The sequence below is a fragment of the Pteropus vampyrus genome, unplaced genomic scaffold (genome assembly GCF_000151845.1).
Source record: "Pteropus vampyrus isolate Shadow unplaced genomic scaffold, Pvam_2.0 Scaffold5, whole genome shotgun sequence".
In the NCBI taxonomy this organism is placed as follows: Eukaryota; Metazoa; Chordata; class Mammalia; order Chiroptera; family Pteropodidae; genus Pteropus; species Pteropus vampyrus.
Genome location: NW_011888786.1, coordinates 5,685,086 through 5,701,776, shown reverse-complemented (window position 1 = coordinate 5,701,776; position 16,691 = coordinate 5,685,086). Strand labels below are relative to the sequence as shown.

The window sequence follows — 16,691 nt, the reverse complement described above, 5'->3', positions numbered from 1 at the left end:
AAAGGGATTATTCACACTTAAGAGAATCATAACCTGCTATATGATGTTACTGAGTAAATACGTTTCTGTGATCATCTAATGCCACTGACTCTAATATTTCTAGGTGTTTACATAAGTGAGAAAATCCTTTCTTGTTGAACAAATCAAGAATATTTCAGTTTTAATATCACCCTTATATCTCATAATCTTTAGACTATTTTTCTTTTTTTTGTTTTAAGCTCTTCAATTTTTTTAAAAAAGTTTTTATCTTCTCTTTTTTAAAAAAACCTGTTTTATGATAAATAGTATAAGGTAGTTTAATCCTGAATGAAAAATAGGGCAAAACCATTTATAACTAAGACAATGTGACAGCAGCTTTGTAGGTCGCCACTGTTTCTTTCAAGGGTTCCATCCATATTCAGCTTCAACTGTCACTTCTACATCGATGACTTCTACATGTGACCTTCAACCTTGACCTTTATTCTGAATGCTAAATCAGCATTTCTAAATGCTTGGTATATACCTTAATGTCATCCGAAACTTAACTCCTAACCTCTGCCTGGTAAGTAGTAGAAACTCAATAAAAAATGTCCTAAATCGGCTTTTCATCTGTATATGTTAGATGGGAGGCAGGGAGACACTAACAAATTTATTGCTCTTTTAATCCTTTTTTATTATAAACTGCCCTTTACTTAGTTACCCCAAATTCAAAATGATCTTTTTGGAGATCTCGCCTCACAAGAGAAGGAGGAGAAAAGTTCTGTACCTCTCTCTTACAAAACAAACAAAAACAAACAAACATTGATTGGAGTTCAGCTTAATCATAATTGTATTAAAAATTAGATCTATATAGCATTAAAATCGAAAAAAGAAAGACTAATCTTAAAAAAAAATAATATTAGAGGGAAGAGAATTAGCATGCTGGATCCTAAAGTTTAAATTATATATATGTGGCGTGATCGTTTTTAAACACATTGGCTGTTGCAATAAAAGAAAAAAAATGTTATTAAAATGCAGTGTCACCAAGCCTATTGTGTCTGTTAGATTCTAATAGGCATCACAGGATGGCTTACGGTTAATGACTTTTGCTGAAGCCAAATGAGAAATCTAATTGTTTTAGAGCTGCCTATTGATTGCCTTTGATATAACTGAAAATGGAGCTTCCTTGACTCACTTGTGATGTTTTGAAATGCGAGGTGGGGATGCATTGGCAAGGCCATGTCCCAGCCTCTCAGCAACTGCAGGTGGCTTTTGGCTGAAATATCTGATAGATTATTGGAACTTATACAGAATTTCTATAGAACCATAATTTCGCCATCTTCAGATCACAATTAAGATTTTCTTTGACTTTTCATTCCAAGATGGGAGTTGGCTTGGGTTGTCTAGATTACTAAAATTCAGTGTTTTTGAGAACTCAAGAGATACCATATTTGTAAGCTTCTCTGCCCCATACTCAGGGGTTCTGTGTCTTTGTGGTGAAGGTGGGGCCCCAAAAATCTGCATTTTAAATAGGCACTCTAGGTAGTTCTGATGCACATAGGCCAAAATGCACACTTTGAGAAGAACTGGGAAGGAATGTGGATAAAATTGAAATAGATAGGTACCAGGGAATTTTAATAAAGAAAAAAATTATATATCAACACTTCAAAAATGCTATATAATTGTAGGATATTATTTAATACTCCCAATAAATTTTTTTTTTTTTTTGGCAGGAGAGTACAAGTCTGCATAATAGCTGAGTGAAATGAGTCCTAGTAAAGGCAAATAACTTGATATTAAATCCAACACTAAACTAGAACCTTGGTTCCTTACTCTATATAGCTCATTAGATAGTAGGGGAGAAAAATCTATCGCAAAGAAAATAAGCTGATCTGTCTTTCAGGACATAGTTTTCACCCTAATTTTGTAGAATAGTGGGACATGGCACATGTCACATTCCCCTTTTTTTTTTTTTTGTAGTCGGGGAGTAGACCGATGACTGGGAAGGTGGTAGCTTTCCTCCTGCTGGCCCCTCAGCCTGCCCTCCTCTGGCATTGTGCCTGCTAATGCAGAAACTTGTTTCCATGCCCCTGATTTTAGCCTCTTTTTTTTTTTTTTTTTTAGCACAACACACATAATCTAATTCTGACTCTCAGGACTCCCCATCATTGAAATGCATCTTCTTCCAGTTCCCGTCACAACCATAAGACTTTTACACAGGGCTTCAGGTGGGTGGAGCCCCCTGGAGGCAGCTCTCAGTTCAGCAGGCGCTTATTTCCAATGAACCGTTTCCCTAAAATATATGCTTATGTCATCAGCACTTTTTTACTCTGAACAAACATGTATGAAAGCCTGTGGCTCTCGCTCTTAAAAACAAAATAGAAAACAGCTACAACTTCATCTTCTGGGAAATTTACTTCTTCAGCCCTTCAGTGTTTTTTTTTTAAATCTTATAATTTGTATTAAATAAATCCTTATGGATCTATTTACATGTAAATATCTGTCTGCATTATCTCACTTCCTTACTGCCAATGTGATACAGAATTATCATATCTATCAATAATTTTAGTCTGATCGTATAACATTAAATGATGGTAGAAAACCCAAACAATTGCATTATCTAGGTATTACCTAGAATACTGATTGGACATTTTTTGGTTAGTCTATACCTAGGCACATGAAAGGGGGACTTCTTGTGCCAGAAAGTTTGATTTGGACTTTTCTGGTATTCACAGAGCTGTTCCAAAGTCGTTGTTAAAGTTATTAGCGTGTTGGCGTGCTCCTGATTCATTGAAGTAGGTGAACAGTGATATTTCTAGAGTAATAATGGACCTGGCATAGGGACATTCCTCTCTAATGAACAGTAGCTAGTCTGATATTTTATCAAGACCCATTTTCAAAACCTGTGACTTTGCCTCAAGGCTCTGCTCTGCTGCTCTCTGCAGCCCCATAGTGAGCTATTTTTAAGCTCACTATGGGGCTGTTTAATTTTGCAACTTGTGACAATCTGAAAAACATAACAATGTCTGTTCTCACTGAGATAACAGAATACACCAAGGTGTATTGAGATGAGCAGTATTTGCAGGAAAACTCCACTGTGACATGAGCCTTCTCAAGAATCAACTGGTTCTTCCTTCCTTGAAGGAAACCCAACCTTCTTTCCTTAATCAATCAATCGTGTTTATTTTTCCATTGTTAAGGAGCAAGCAGGGTGACTTGCTTTACTTGGCATTGGACAACTCAGAAAGAAGTGGTCTGGGAAAAAAAAAATCCTCCAAAACGTAATTAGAATACATCTTGAAATGGCCTGTGTTCTAACCTTCCTCTGTAACTTACGTAACAAGACCACAAGGCTGCTTGTGGAATCATCCCTCATTGACACAGGACCTTTGGTTCTTACTGCATGATCTACCAGTTTGCCTTTAAATTAAATTATACTACGGATTTGCTGCAAGAAACTTTTCTAGATTGTGTACCGTATGCTAAAATGCTAATGCGTTTGTTCACCTAGAAAATCCTTGAGCCTTCCTGACCTGTTATAAAGTTCACTCACATTTTTCTATGATGACAGTTACTTTGCTCAAGTGTTTCTGAAACATTAAAGACCTCTGTTATTTTTGAGCGTGCAGCCTTGATTACTGATATTTTGGGGGATGATGGTTATATTAATCCAAATTACCTGATTACTGAAAAAGCATTTTTTTTCCTTTATTTTCTAATACTCTGACATTTTATACTTATCTTCCTAATTAGGTTTTGTGTTTTCACGAGAATAGCGTTAAACAACAGTATTTTCCCTACATGATTCCCAACAATAAATAGATACAAGCAACAGCTTCTCAGACAAAATTGGTGATTTGTAATTGCTTTCCCCAGGGAAAAGATTGACCATAGTGGTGTGCTCTGGGCTTTGACATCAAAAACAAGCCTTTCCAGAGGGCTGATTTCGAGAAAGTTTCCAGCAGAATTATTAGTCTTGACCAACTGTCAGAGGCTTCAGAATGATACATAGACGGGGAAAGTACCATCCATATGTGTGCTGTAGGTATCCGTGTGGCTCACTCTTGTGCTTCCTTCATACTCTTTCCTCAAATGTCACTTCAGTGAGGACTTTTCTGATCACCGTAACTTACTTATACCTCCAACCCCTCCCTCCATTCAACATATTCACTCTCCTTGCCCCATTGTCCTGTCCTTGCCCAGATTGTAATATAAGCTCCACACATTCCTGGTTTTGTCTGTTTGGTTCACTTGTGTATATTCAGACATAAAACAGGAAAACATAGTAGGAGCTAAAAAGATATTTTCAAATTTTTATTTATTTAATTTTTAAGTAAAGTTTTTATTTTGAGATAATTGTAGACTCACGTGAAATTTTAAGCAATGATACAAAGAGATCTTATATACACTTTACCCAGTTTCCCCCAATGGTAACGCCTTGCAAAACTAAAATAGAATATCACAACCAGGATTTTGACATTGATGCAGTCAGGATACAGGGCGTTACCATCAGCACAAAGATCCACCGTGTTTCACTTTTATAACTATATTTACTTCCCTCCACTCCTTACCCTTAATCTTTTGCATCCATTCGTCTGTTCTCTATTTTCATACTTTTATGATTTCAAGACTATTATATAAAATGGAATCATGTAGTACGTAACTTTTTGAGATTGCCTTTTTTTCTCTCAGCTTAATTCCCTTGAGATTCATCCAGGTTCTGTGTATCATAGTTCACTTCGTTTTTTGGCTGTGTTGTAGTCCATGATATGGACGCATACCTGTGTGAATTATTCACCCCTTGAAGGACATCTAGGTTGTTTCCAGTTTTGAGCTGCTTCGAGAAAAATAAAATGCTGTCAGTATCTGTGTAAAGGTTTTTGTTTGAACATATGTTTTCATGTCTCTGGGATAAATGCTCAGGAGTCCAGTAGCTGGGTAAATGGCTGATGTGTATTTAGAATTGTAAATACTACCCGACTTTCTAAGTCTCTGTACTGTCTTACGTTCCCACCAATAATGTGTGAGTGCTCCGGTTTTCCAGTTTCTCTGCATCCTCACCAGCCTTTGACCTTATCCCTCTTTTTATGTTTTATTTTAGTCATTTCAATAGGTGCTTATTGATGTCTTATTGTAGTTTTATTTTGCATTTCAATAATGACAAACGATATTGAATATTTTTTCATATAGCTATTTGCCATCTTTATATCTTTTTTGGTGAAATGTCTCTTCATGTCTTTTGTTCATGTTCTAATTGGAACGTGTGATTTTTATTGTTGAGTTTTGAAAGTTCTTTGTATATTCTAGATACTAGTCCTTGGTGAGATACGTGGTTTACGAATATTTCTCTCTGTAGCGTGTTTCTTAACAGGCTAAAATCTCTTGACTGAGATTTTAGAACTTGTAGACATTCAGCTTATCAATTTCTTCATTTATGAGTCATGCTTTTGATGTCAAGTGCAACAACTCTTTGCCTAGCCCAAGGTCCTGAAGATTTTCTCCTATTATTTTTCTTGAAGTTAATATTTTAGAATTTTACATTTAAGTCCATGATCCATTATGAGCTAAGATTCTTATAAGGTGTAAAATCTCAGTCAATGTGCCATTACTCCAGCACCACTTGTCAAAACGCTGTCTTTTCTTCACTGAATTGCTCTTGCATGTTTGTCAAAAATCAGTTGTACATAATGGTGTGGATCTATTTCTATATTGTATTGTGTTTCAGCAAACTATGGATCCATTTCTCTCCCAATACCACACAGTCTTGATTACTGTTGTTACGTAACTATTGAAATCAGATAGAATGATTTCAAGAGTTAATCTTTTTTTCAAAATGATTTTAACTATTCTAGTTCCTTTGTTCTTTCCTATATATATTTTTAAATAATCTTGTCTATATAAAAGAAAATCTTGCTGAGACTTTGATTGGAATCATGTTAAAACTATATATAAATTTGGGGAGAATTGACATTTTTGTTCAGTTTTCGAACACAGTATGTCTCTCCATTAATTTCAATGTTTTATTTTCTAATGAGAGTTTTAGTAATTTGAGCATGCACCTTTGATTGTGTTTTGTTAGATTTATACCTAAGAATTAATTTTTCAAGCAATTGTAAATGATTTTGTATTTAAAATTTTGGTGTCCATATGTTCTGTGCTAGTACAATTGATTTCTCAGTAAAACAACTGAATATTTAGGTAGTATCTTGTGACCTGGCTGAACTCACTAATTCTAGGAGTTTTTTTGTAGATTCCTTGAGTTTTTTTTTTTTTTTTTTTTTTTTACATAGACGATCATGTCATCTGCAAATAGGATAATTTTATTTCTTGGTTTATAATCCATATCTTTAATTTCTACTTGTCACTTTATTGCACTAGCTCTTACTTCCAACACTATGTTGAATAACACTGATTGAAGGAGGCATTCTTGCCTTGATCCTGATCTTAGGGTGGAATCATTCACTCTTTCACCCTTAATATTAAGTATATTGTTACCAGTAGGTTTTTGGAGATGCTCCTTATCAACTTGAAGAAGCTGCTGTGTATATTTCTGTTTCTCTGGGATTTCATGCTTCTCACGATTTTTGAAATCATGAATGGGTGTTGAATTTTGTCATATACTTTTTCTGAATCAAATGATATAATTATTTGATTCTTTTTCTTTCTCCTGTAAATATGGTGGATTATTTTGATGGATTTTTTTCAATATTGAGCCAGACTTACATCCTAGAATAAACTCCACCTGCTTGTAATACATAATTGTTTTTATAATTCCTGAATTCTCTTTGATTATATTTTGTTAATATTAATAAGAGGTCTTTGTATATAGTTTTTTTTGGTTATTGTCTGGCTGTGGTATCAGGGTAATACTAGGTTCATGAAATGAATTAAAAAGTATCACTTTCTTTCTATTTTCTGGCAAAGATAGCTAAGAATTGTTAATTCTTCTTTATACATTCTCCAGTGAAACCCTGTGGCCCGAAGATTTCTTTTTTTTGAGAGTTTTAAAAATGTAAATTCAATTTATTTAATGATTACAGAGTAGTTCAAGTTATTTATTTCACTGATAAATTATTTTAGTTATTATTTTTTGAGGAATTGGTCCACATTGTCTAAGTTGTCTAATAATGTCTGCAGAGTTGCATGTAGTGTTCTCCTATTATCCTTTGATATCTGTATGTTCTGTAGTAATAGCCTCCTTCAAAAAAAATATTTTTAAATGAATGGATTAGTTAAGAATACATTTTAAATTTTGAGTTCACTAAAGATATATTACTTCTAATAAGTCCAAAGAAGTACTTTTTGATTTTCTTTATCCCCGTATTCTACCCACAGTATTTCTATTTCATTAACTCTTTAAGTTTATCCACCTAATTGTTCAAGCTGCTGACTAAGTCATCTTTGATTCTTCTCTTTCCCTCATTCCCGGCCCTCCTAATTCTGTTTCAAAATGTATCCAGATGCCAACCAGCTCTCATTTCCACTCCAGGCCATGCCACCGTCATTTCTCACCTAGACCACTCTGATGCCTGCATAGGTGTTCATTCTGCCAGTCCTGCTCCCCTACAATTCATCCTTTACATAAAAGACAAATCACGTAATTTCCCTGGCCCCTGATGTGTCTTCCCAGCATATGTAGACTGAAATCCACATCTCTTACCTTGGCTATCATGCCCTACACAGTAGTAGGCACAAGCTAGTAGCCCCTGTCTTCCTCTGTGAAATCATGTCCTAAAGGTCTCTCCTTGCTCAGTATGGTTCAAAAACCATATCCTTCTTTCTGTTCCTTGAGGATGTCTGGCTCACCATCTGCTTGGGGTCTGTGCCCATGCTCTTCCCTCTACTTGACATGCTTTTTCCCCTAAATATCTCCTGGCTGACAGTTGGCTCCTTCTTATAATTCAAATCCCAGCTGAACTGTCTTTTCTTCGAGATGCCTGACTTTTTACTCTACCAACCTGGGTTTAACAGTCTCCATAGCGCTTATTCGTATGTGGTGTTTTCTTATTTATTCCTTGTTAATGTGTTGTTTTTTCATACTGAGGTGTAAGCTCCATGAATGCCAGGGCATTGCCTTTCTTCATTATCGCTGTAGCTTCAGCATCTAGAACCATGTATGGAGCATAACAAGCGCTCAATACATAATTTCTTCATAAATTAGTGAAAGTGCTGTTCTTAGTATCATCTATATCATAATCTTATTTCACTCTCTAAAAACATGAAGGAAATGTTCTGACCCCCATTTTATAAATAAGAAAGTGAGGCTTTAAAATAATTAGCCCAGCGACAGTACTGTAATAGTGTATTTCTTCTGCTTATGTCAAATGTAGGACCTCCATCACTTACAGCAAATGCATGGGAGCAAAACTTCAAAGAGTGTGTTGCTAACCTTTGTTTGCGAATCTTTTTTTTTTTTTTTATCTTAGATACTTTCAACTTAAGTTATGAAAATTTCCGGAAAGTAATGTTCACGATCCCGTTAAATGATTATACCACCGAGTCTGGTGAAAGTGTGGAAGGGTTATAGAAGACAGTAAATTACCGTTAAATCCATGTAGGTCTATGATTTCAGGAGTGCGTCCTTTATTATATTATCATATTACATATTATTACACTATGCACATCTTTTTGTGCATAGTATTATAGGAAAAAATTAGTTCCCACTAGAATTGTTATAACTGTCAAAAAAAAACTTATCTAGGTATTTAAAATATGAAGGATGCATATCCTATATGTACTAAATCTCTGTATTTATACAAAGCAAGCAAAAACAAATAAACAAAAACCGGGAGTATAAATTAAAGGGTAGAGAAATCCTAGAACCATCCCAAGCCACGTAAGAATGAAACAAACAAACCCTGCGCCTTTAGAGAAGGCAAGCCTGTAGTTTTCTGGCTTTCAGAGCAAGTGCCTACCTCTATAACACTGTCTTTTTAATAGAAAAGTACTTTGTGAAAATTGCAATTGTTCTGTTAACTTAAGTCTGTTGGTGGGGAGCTAGCAAGTTGCAATTTGCCTTGTAGAAATATGAAGAGCTGAGGCACTTCTTTCCCTTAGACTAATGCAGCAAATTAGTTTTGCAGCTCAGTTGCCTGGAGGCAGAGTATAGGGGCTTAAAGTTCGTGGTTTCTAGGCTACTGTGTTTTAAAGGAAATAATGATTTTCCCTAATTTCCAAATACCTGAGCCCGGACAATGCAGAAAACAGAGCCAAATTTCAGAAACAGCTTATTTTCCACTTCTGTGCCCATGAAGCGCATTATATTTATCTGTGACAAAACAGAATTGCCTCCATTGGGTGGCAAAGCTTTACCCCTCTTTGTTCAGAATCAGGGTGCTCTCCCCGAGCGAGCCTTTCCACCACTTAGACTTTCTGAATGTGATTAACACCGTAGCAGGGAATTGTCTGATGTCTGACCTTGAGTGGCAAGCTCTCCTACTTCCCTTTTATTTTTGGAATCATTTTGCATAGCCTTGGACCCTGAGATTCTTTCTCAGCAGGCTTGATTGCATTAGCAGTCTCCCTTTATTAATATCCATAGGGTTTCAGCCCCAGTGACCTGTCATCTGTCCCCTCACCTGCTTACATGCTGATTCATTGATGAGCTGGCATCATAGGCCCCGCCTCCCTCTGAATGGTCTGTGAGGTTTGCAGTCGCTCCTGGAGAGGGGATGCTGAGCTGAACCACAGTGAGTTACTACAAGTGTGAACCGGCAGCCTATCTGTTGCCACAGAAGAACTTGGTGACCATTCTGAGAAGCAGCCCTCTCTCACCAACGTGTTACTGTTTTATCTCTATCGGCTTCTCTAGCTTTTTAAAGGAATTTCTGATTCAGGCACTCACAGCTAATTCCACAGGAGTTGTAAGGCAGCCTGTGACATAAACTGAGACAGAAGTTTCCCCCTCAGAGACTGTCTTTTTTTTTTATTGGCAAAGACTTCTGGCTCTCCTCAGAGGAATACCTTGTTGCTTAAGATGAGTGGCTGTAGAAAACGATGTAAACGTGAAATATTGAAGTTTGCCCAGTACCTTCTCAGACTATTAACAGGTTCTCTTCATACAGGTAATGACTTTTTTTTTTTTTAATAAAGGCTGATAGAGCATGGTAACGACATTGAATCGAAATAGAAAAGGCTCACTATTTCTGTGTTGTGTTTATTTTTAATGTCAATAAAATACAGTTTTGTGAGTATTAGCTGAGATTCATGTTTCTAAAATTGTGTGCAGTGCAGCTCTCATGTAGGGTAGAAATGGATTCAGCGGATGTGTCTTTTATGTCTTTTTGGCAGTATTACTGTTATATGTACCTCAGTAGAAGGAGACGGTGTCTGCAGAGTAGAAAGATTCTTTTTTAAAAGCTTGATTGTGTGAGGGTTTTTTTCCCCCTCTTCTGCTTGCTGCAGTTTGCTGGAAAATCACATAGCTGTATTTAGAAATTCTGCAGGTATTCAGAAATTCTTTGGAACTCTTTGATCATTTTAATCCATAGATTATTTCTAGCATTTGGTCATAGAGCGTGTCAGTAGAAGAGTAGAGCACATTTCTTTTGGATTTCTGAATTCCTTGCAAAATGGGAACAAAATGTGAAAACAGCTGAAGAGTAAATGTCCCCGAGAGGTCTGATATTTGTTTCATTGCAGTGGATTTCAGTGTTTAAAAATTTGCATGATTGAAATAGAAAACTCTGTTTAAATCTAAGCGTTGAGAGCAAGAAAATAATTTTTTAAATGTTCCGAAATCATGAGCCTGAACCAGCAGTTTTGCTGCCCATGAAATTCCTAGGGAATGCTGTCATTAAGGTAGTGACAGGGGGAACCAAAACTACTTTAACTCTGGTAATAGATATTTTTAATGGACCGTCAAACTTCTGAGAGGCAGAGCTTGGTTGATATAATACTGTACTTAGATTCTGGCCATGAAGAACTATTGTTAGCTTAATGTTTTTGCCTTATGTTTGTCTTCTTTAATCTAAATAACGAGAAAGGAGATTTCGCAACAAAACCTATACACGGCAATGCAAGGTTGAGAGATTAATTTGAGCACCATTTTCTCTAGGAAGTAAACTCCCTGATTAATAACCGAATTGCATGTATGATTATATTGACAACCTAATAAGCAGAAGCAATTTCGAGAGAATAACTGTGAAAATCAAATGATTTCTGAGAGCATTATTAAGTAGTAACAAATATTAATGGGATTGTTATCAGACGCTAATCTTTAAGCAGTGCAAATCGTGGTGACTTTTGATGCTTTTAAGAGTAATCATTGAGAGTCTATACCTGACTTTTGTTAACTTGGAGCTCTGTTTTATTTTTCGCCAAGTGTTTCTATTTCTATTACAAATACCTACTCCCATCAATATGATTTTGTTTTATTATACAATGTGATCAATAATAGCCGTGTAATATTTGCTTTAAATATTCAATCAAGGATGATGTGCCATTTGTGATATCATATCTCATCGAATAATACTCGATATGTGATCTTTTATCTTGCTATGAAATTAGAGAAATATTTTATAAAAGAAAGCTGTCCATGAAGTTTCCATGGTAGTTTGTATTTTCCTTTGATAAAATTTTAAGGTTCTACCTGTTTCTCACTGGAATTAAGTGCAGTGCTTTGCCTTTTTCTCTCAGTCTGTGCAGAGTTTTCTTAAACTTCTGATTTTGAATAATTTTATGAAGATAGTAAATGGTCACGAAGTTGTAAACCATAAGTATTGAACCCAAAATACAGTGATTGTCTAATGACAGGATGCTAATTTATAATATGAAATGTATAGAAAGCTAGTATAAGGCAGCAATATTTTAAGCCTTATTTAATGCATATTTAGAAATCAATATAGATGAAATTCCTTCTCTTTTGTTTTGAGCCACAGGAGAGAAAAATAAGAACTTTGAGAAATAGGACAGATAGATTATAATAAAATAGTAAGATAGATTTATGGCTAGGGAAATGTGATTACAGGAACGTGTGTGTGTGTGTGTGTGTGTGTGTGTGTGTGTGTGTGTGTGTGTGTGTGAAAATTCTTTTCAGCTCAGTCTCTAATACTAATAAATGCTGTAAATTCTGGCCAGAATCTTTACAAGTGCTCAAAATGCAACTTGGAAAAGCCAATTTATGTATTTACTAGAGGCTGTGATAATATACACTGTATATATTGCAGAACCTAATGTAAAATTCATTAAGGCACTTTCAAGTCCCTTAGCTAGTAATTAATGAAGAGGTAGGAAGCAGAGTTGAATTAGCTTTAAAAATTTGCTTTAAGGTTGGATATACAAGCAGTTGCTAATTATATTCTGAACAATCAACATATGTCTTTGTAGTTACCAAAAATTTAAAGCAATACAAATATGCCTTGGATGATTTCCCCACCCCGCCCCCATTTTATCAACAAGCCTTTTATCCTCACTTTTCCAATTAAAGATGTGATCTGAGGAAATAGTGATTTTGTTTTACATTTGAAAACAGGTTGATTCTGTATCATTTGGCAGTTGCCTTTCATTTGATACCAAAATGCACACGCCTTTACACAAACATAGAAAATTTGAAATGCAAAGAAATTTTTAGGGGCACAAAATTTCCTTGGATATGTCTTATTAGTGTTATCTCAAGTTAGAGGAAAACAGTTTTCTGAGAGCTTTTCATGGAAGTTTTGGCGATGACTAGGATCGCTTATAAGTAATCTAATTAGTCATTTTTTTCCCTAAAATAATCTTTATGTTAGAGAGTGATAATTCAATGGTAAAGATTTGTCCAGATAAAATACGATACTTTCATTTTACCAGAAAATTTTTACATATTTTTATCATGGCAAATCATTTTTCAGAGAGTGGATTTTACAAGCACATATATTGGTGTTACTGATCCTGAAAATCTATAGCATTTTTAAAGATTCTCTGTTATATATAATAAATCTCAGAAATTCATATGCAAGTATGACAAGTTAATGGCTACCATATTCAGTGTTGTGAGGTACAACACAGAATCAATTATCCTTATTCCTTCTCCCTATGAGACCTTCATGTACCATACTATATTCAATTCTAGAAGGGGCTCATGGTAACCAATATGTTCTTGTACATCTAAATAAATAGAGATGATTTATAAGGGTTGTAATATGGCACTGGGAACATGAGAGTCATTCTGCTGATGGTCAATTTATGTACCACAGAAACCTACAGAACATCCTATCATATAAATACTAACCCATGAAGAAAGGATGAATGATATCACAGGTACCAATTTTTAAACTCTTCTTTCTCATATATGAAGTCTAGTAGTGGAATGTTTTATGGTACTTATTTTGAGGTTGTTGGGACATTTATCAATTCTCTGTACCTAGTTTTCTTAAAAACTCAAGACTCAGACACATTTTCCCGTTAGCAAGTATTCCCAAAACATGTGTCTGAGGTTGATATTGCCTGGAGCTCTGTTTCAGGCTTCTAGACTACAAGCTTCAGGTGTGGGAAACTAAAACAACTTAAACCAAAAACATTGAGTTGCTGTTTAACTAGTGAGTTAAAGTATTTCAAATGGAATGAAATTATGTTATTAAAAGCACGAGGTGAGCATCCATCATTTCCTTAGATTAAATGGCAGAGAGAGTGATAGAGGATTTGTTTCATGACTTTGCACTGAGTGATTTCCAGCCTTATCTCTGTTGAAGTTTCTGTGGATCAAGCCAAATCACAAGGCTAGCGATATAGAAATTTAGGTATCTTTATGTTGCGTTTTTAAAGTGTAAAGAGAAAATAAAGGGTAGCCCTTAGCAAAATCAGATAACTAAGAAAGCTTGTTTCACTTCCTTTTCTGTTCCCTTCTTTCTCCTTCTCGATTACAAATCACAGGATCACATTTTCAATCTCCTCTGACCTCCTCTTGTGACCCCCATCCCTGCCACATCTGAACACGGGGCAGATACACTGCATGCAAAGGGTATGTTGTTTTGAAGACCTCACATTATTAAAGATTCATAAAACTCACGTTTATCCTGGCAAAGATGATAGGTGTTTCTATTTCCCAGTTCACGTGGCCCTGATACATGTGACAATTGAAAAGAGTTTATATTCACTTGGCGTACCAGCTCTGAAATTATGCTATCCTTGATTAATTTTTTATTTTTTAATTTCTGTAATTTTTTTCTAATAAAGTGAGATTATAGCACTTATAGCACTGTGTGACATTTGCATTATGGAAATGCACATAAAATGCCACCATTTCTCCCAGTTTTCTTGCACTTCTTCTATTGAAACATGCCCTCAGGTAAGAAGAAAAGCGAAGAAAAATGATGATGTGTTTACTTGACTGCCAAGGAATACCTATCAGTGGTATTTTTTCCCCCAGAAGGATTTACATTTTAAATTTTATCAAAAGAACAATTTTTGTCTTCTGTTAATAAGTTTAACTTTTCAGTTAGGAGAAATGAGATATTTTGAGGTATTCAGCATCTTGCCTAATCATCTCAAAATCTGTCAGTTGCTGCTGAATCTGGTTTGAGGATCCCTGAGTTCAATGGACAAAACAACTGTAGATGCAGATTATTAGTTGCCTTTTTATTTCAGAAGGAAATCTACACGTTAATGTTTAATAACCTTGTAATTTATGTCCTTCACCCCACAATTAGTATATTAGGTGAACCTGTAGGGCATAAAAACTTTTCCAAAGAGATTTTTTTTTATCATTGTGTGAACTTCAAAGCTGTAATTGATCTCGTAGTCTTAGATATATGAAATTGGAAAACATTTGTAAGCTGATTGACCAAATCAGTCATCAATCAATATATCATAACATTTGGTCTAAAGGGAAGAGCTAATATTCATAGAAGGAACTGCATTTGCTACTACTGGTTAGGCACAGCTTTCCTGCTGGAACTTTTGACAATTCACATCGGTGCCTCATTTAAGTAGTCGGAGAAGAAACATTGAAGTTTCAAAATACAAGACAAAAACTGTTGAGAATATTGTATGTTGATTGTTATGTGTATTAGTTATGTTCCTGGCAGGAAACAGAACTCACACTCAGGAAAATAATTTAATAAAGGGATTTTGTATGTGGCAGGGTATGAGGAAATTAACAAGGACATTGCATACTTTGGAGCTAGTGACAGCAAATGACCCAATGAGCAAGGGATGGGAGCCATTTTTGAAGCTGAGAGAGGGGAATCATGCTGAGGGCTGCTTGACAGGAGATGAGGTCTTTAAGTCTAGGAACCCAGCCAACCCATGGACACCTGATAGGAAGGGAGCTCAGGAAACAAACAAACAAACAAACAAACAAACAAACAAACAAACTAAAAACAGGAAAACTTGCTGGCCGCTCCATTCTTCTACCTTCAGATTTTTTGCTAGTGCTTTCGTTGGTTGACCCCACCCTAGAAGCCAGTGGTCAAACTAAGTAGAAGAAATATTCTCATGGCCATATTTATTATTTTATACTTGCCCATCACATGTATTATTGCTGACTAGGCTTTCTTTCTTGAAAATGACTAGCATCGGTTATGCTGCTTCCCCTCAAGAGACATTGAAGGTGGCATGACAAGCTAATCATACCCCTGGGTGACTTGTCAGGTCTCGATCATTCTACCACATCTTCTACCAACATTGTTTATCTTTTATTTTGACCACATAGCTACTTTCCAAAATTTCTCTGTGTGTTTCTTAAACCTTATAAGTCAAATAAACTTACACCTTCAAACAAACTGACTGTTTTCTGAGGAGATGTCACCTTAATCAGCCAAATTAAATGACACATGAAAACAACATAATCTGCCTTGTATAGGAAGATGATATTATAACCCAGTATGATACAATTATGACTTGTGTTTGCTAGATAGGATGATGAGTTTTGTTTGGTAAGATATATTTTCTCTCTCCAAGTTTCTTTTTTCAGCATTAGGATATATTTGTGAGTTGGGAGGGGAGGGGCTATAATCTGAGAAGCTTCCCTTACTTGTGGAAGAAATCAAGTCCAACTGGCCATGATAGAAATCAGCACTGATATATACATATTTTTTTGCAGTATATGCCAAACAGTTTGACAAACTAGTTTTTATCAAGCCTCTGCAAAGTGTGGCTCTATGCCTAACATTATCCATTTCTCCTGACTGGTAGAGATACTGCAATAACATCAGAATGTCTCAAAATGTTCTTTATTTGGGACCAATGTTCACTTTACATTTTTAAAGGTAAACGTATAGGACTCTGCAGCAGGTCAACATAACATAATGGCTGGGAAGGGGCAACTCATCGTTATTTTCCGGGAGTGTGAGTCAAAAAATAACTGAACGGATGGCCTGGATGGGGAGGAGTAAACTCATAAAAAGCAGAGTCCCTCATCTGACACCCTTCTTTATGTGTCTCATGTCTGGCTCACTAACTGGCTCTGTTTTGCTTCCTCTAATGTCTTTTCATCAGAATCTTAATGACCATAACATAAATCTATTACATTAAAAACGAAAAAGGATTCTGAGACTGTGTTCCTGTTTTCTCTGCTCAACCCCCAGCTATGCTTCTGGGGGGCAAAAGCATGCACAGAGAAAGAGTTAGGAATTTCAGCTCAATCTCTAATCCTACAATCGTGAAAGTCACTCTGCTGCTCTGAGCTGGGTCAGCTCTTGTGTAAAATGGGGATATTCCTACATATGTTTCTAATACTGGCAGGCATTCAAGAAATAGTAACTTTTGTCATTATTACTGGTCTGGTTATCTATAGGATGTTCTGTTTTTATTTT

The 16,691-nt window shown here is 35.7% G+C and overlaps 1 protein-coding gene across 3 annotated transcripts in view; it reads left to right on the top strand.

Annotated features, from left to right (window-relative positions):
• The window catches only part of KCNIP4 (potassium voltage-gated channel interacting protein 4), a 979,993-nt gene that overhangs the window by 192,370 nt on the left and 770,932 nt on the right, over positions 1-16,691 (top strand). The window contains exon 1 of one of the 3 annotated variants that reach the window (XM_011365162.1): positions 9,689-10,022. The exons of the other annotated variants lie outside the window; for them this stretch is intronic. Coding sequence (XP_011363464.1) covers positions 9,935-10,022 — 88 coding nt within the window. The 5' untranslated portion in view covers positions 9,689-9,934. Of the gene's footprint in view, positions 1-9,688; positions 10,023-16,691 lie in introns of those variants that run through there. 3 annotated transcript variants of the gene reach the window in all.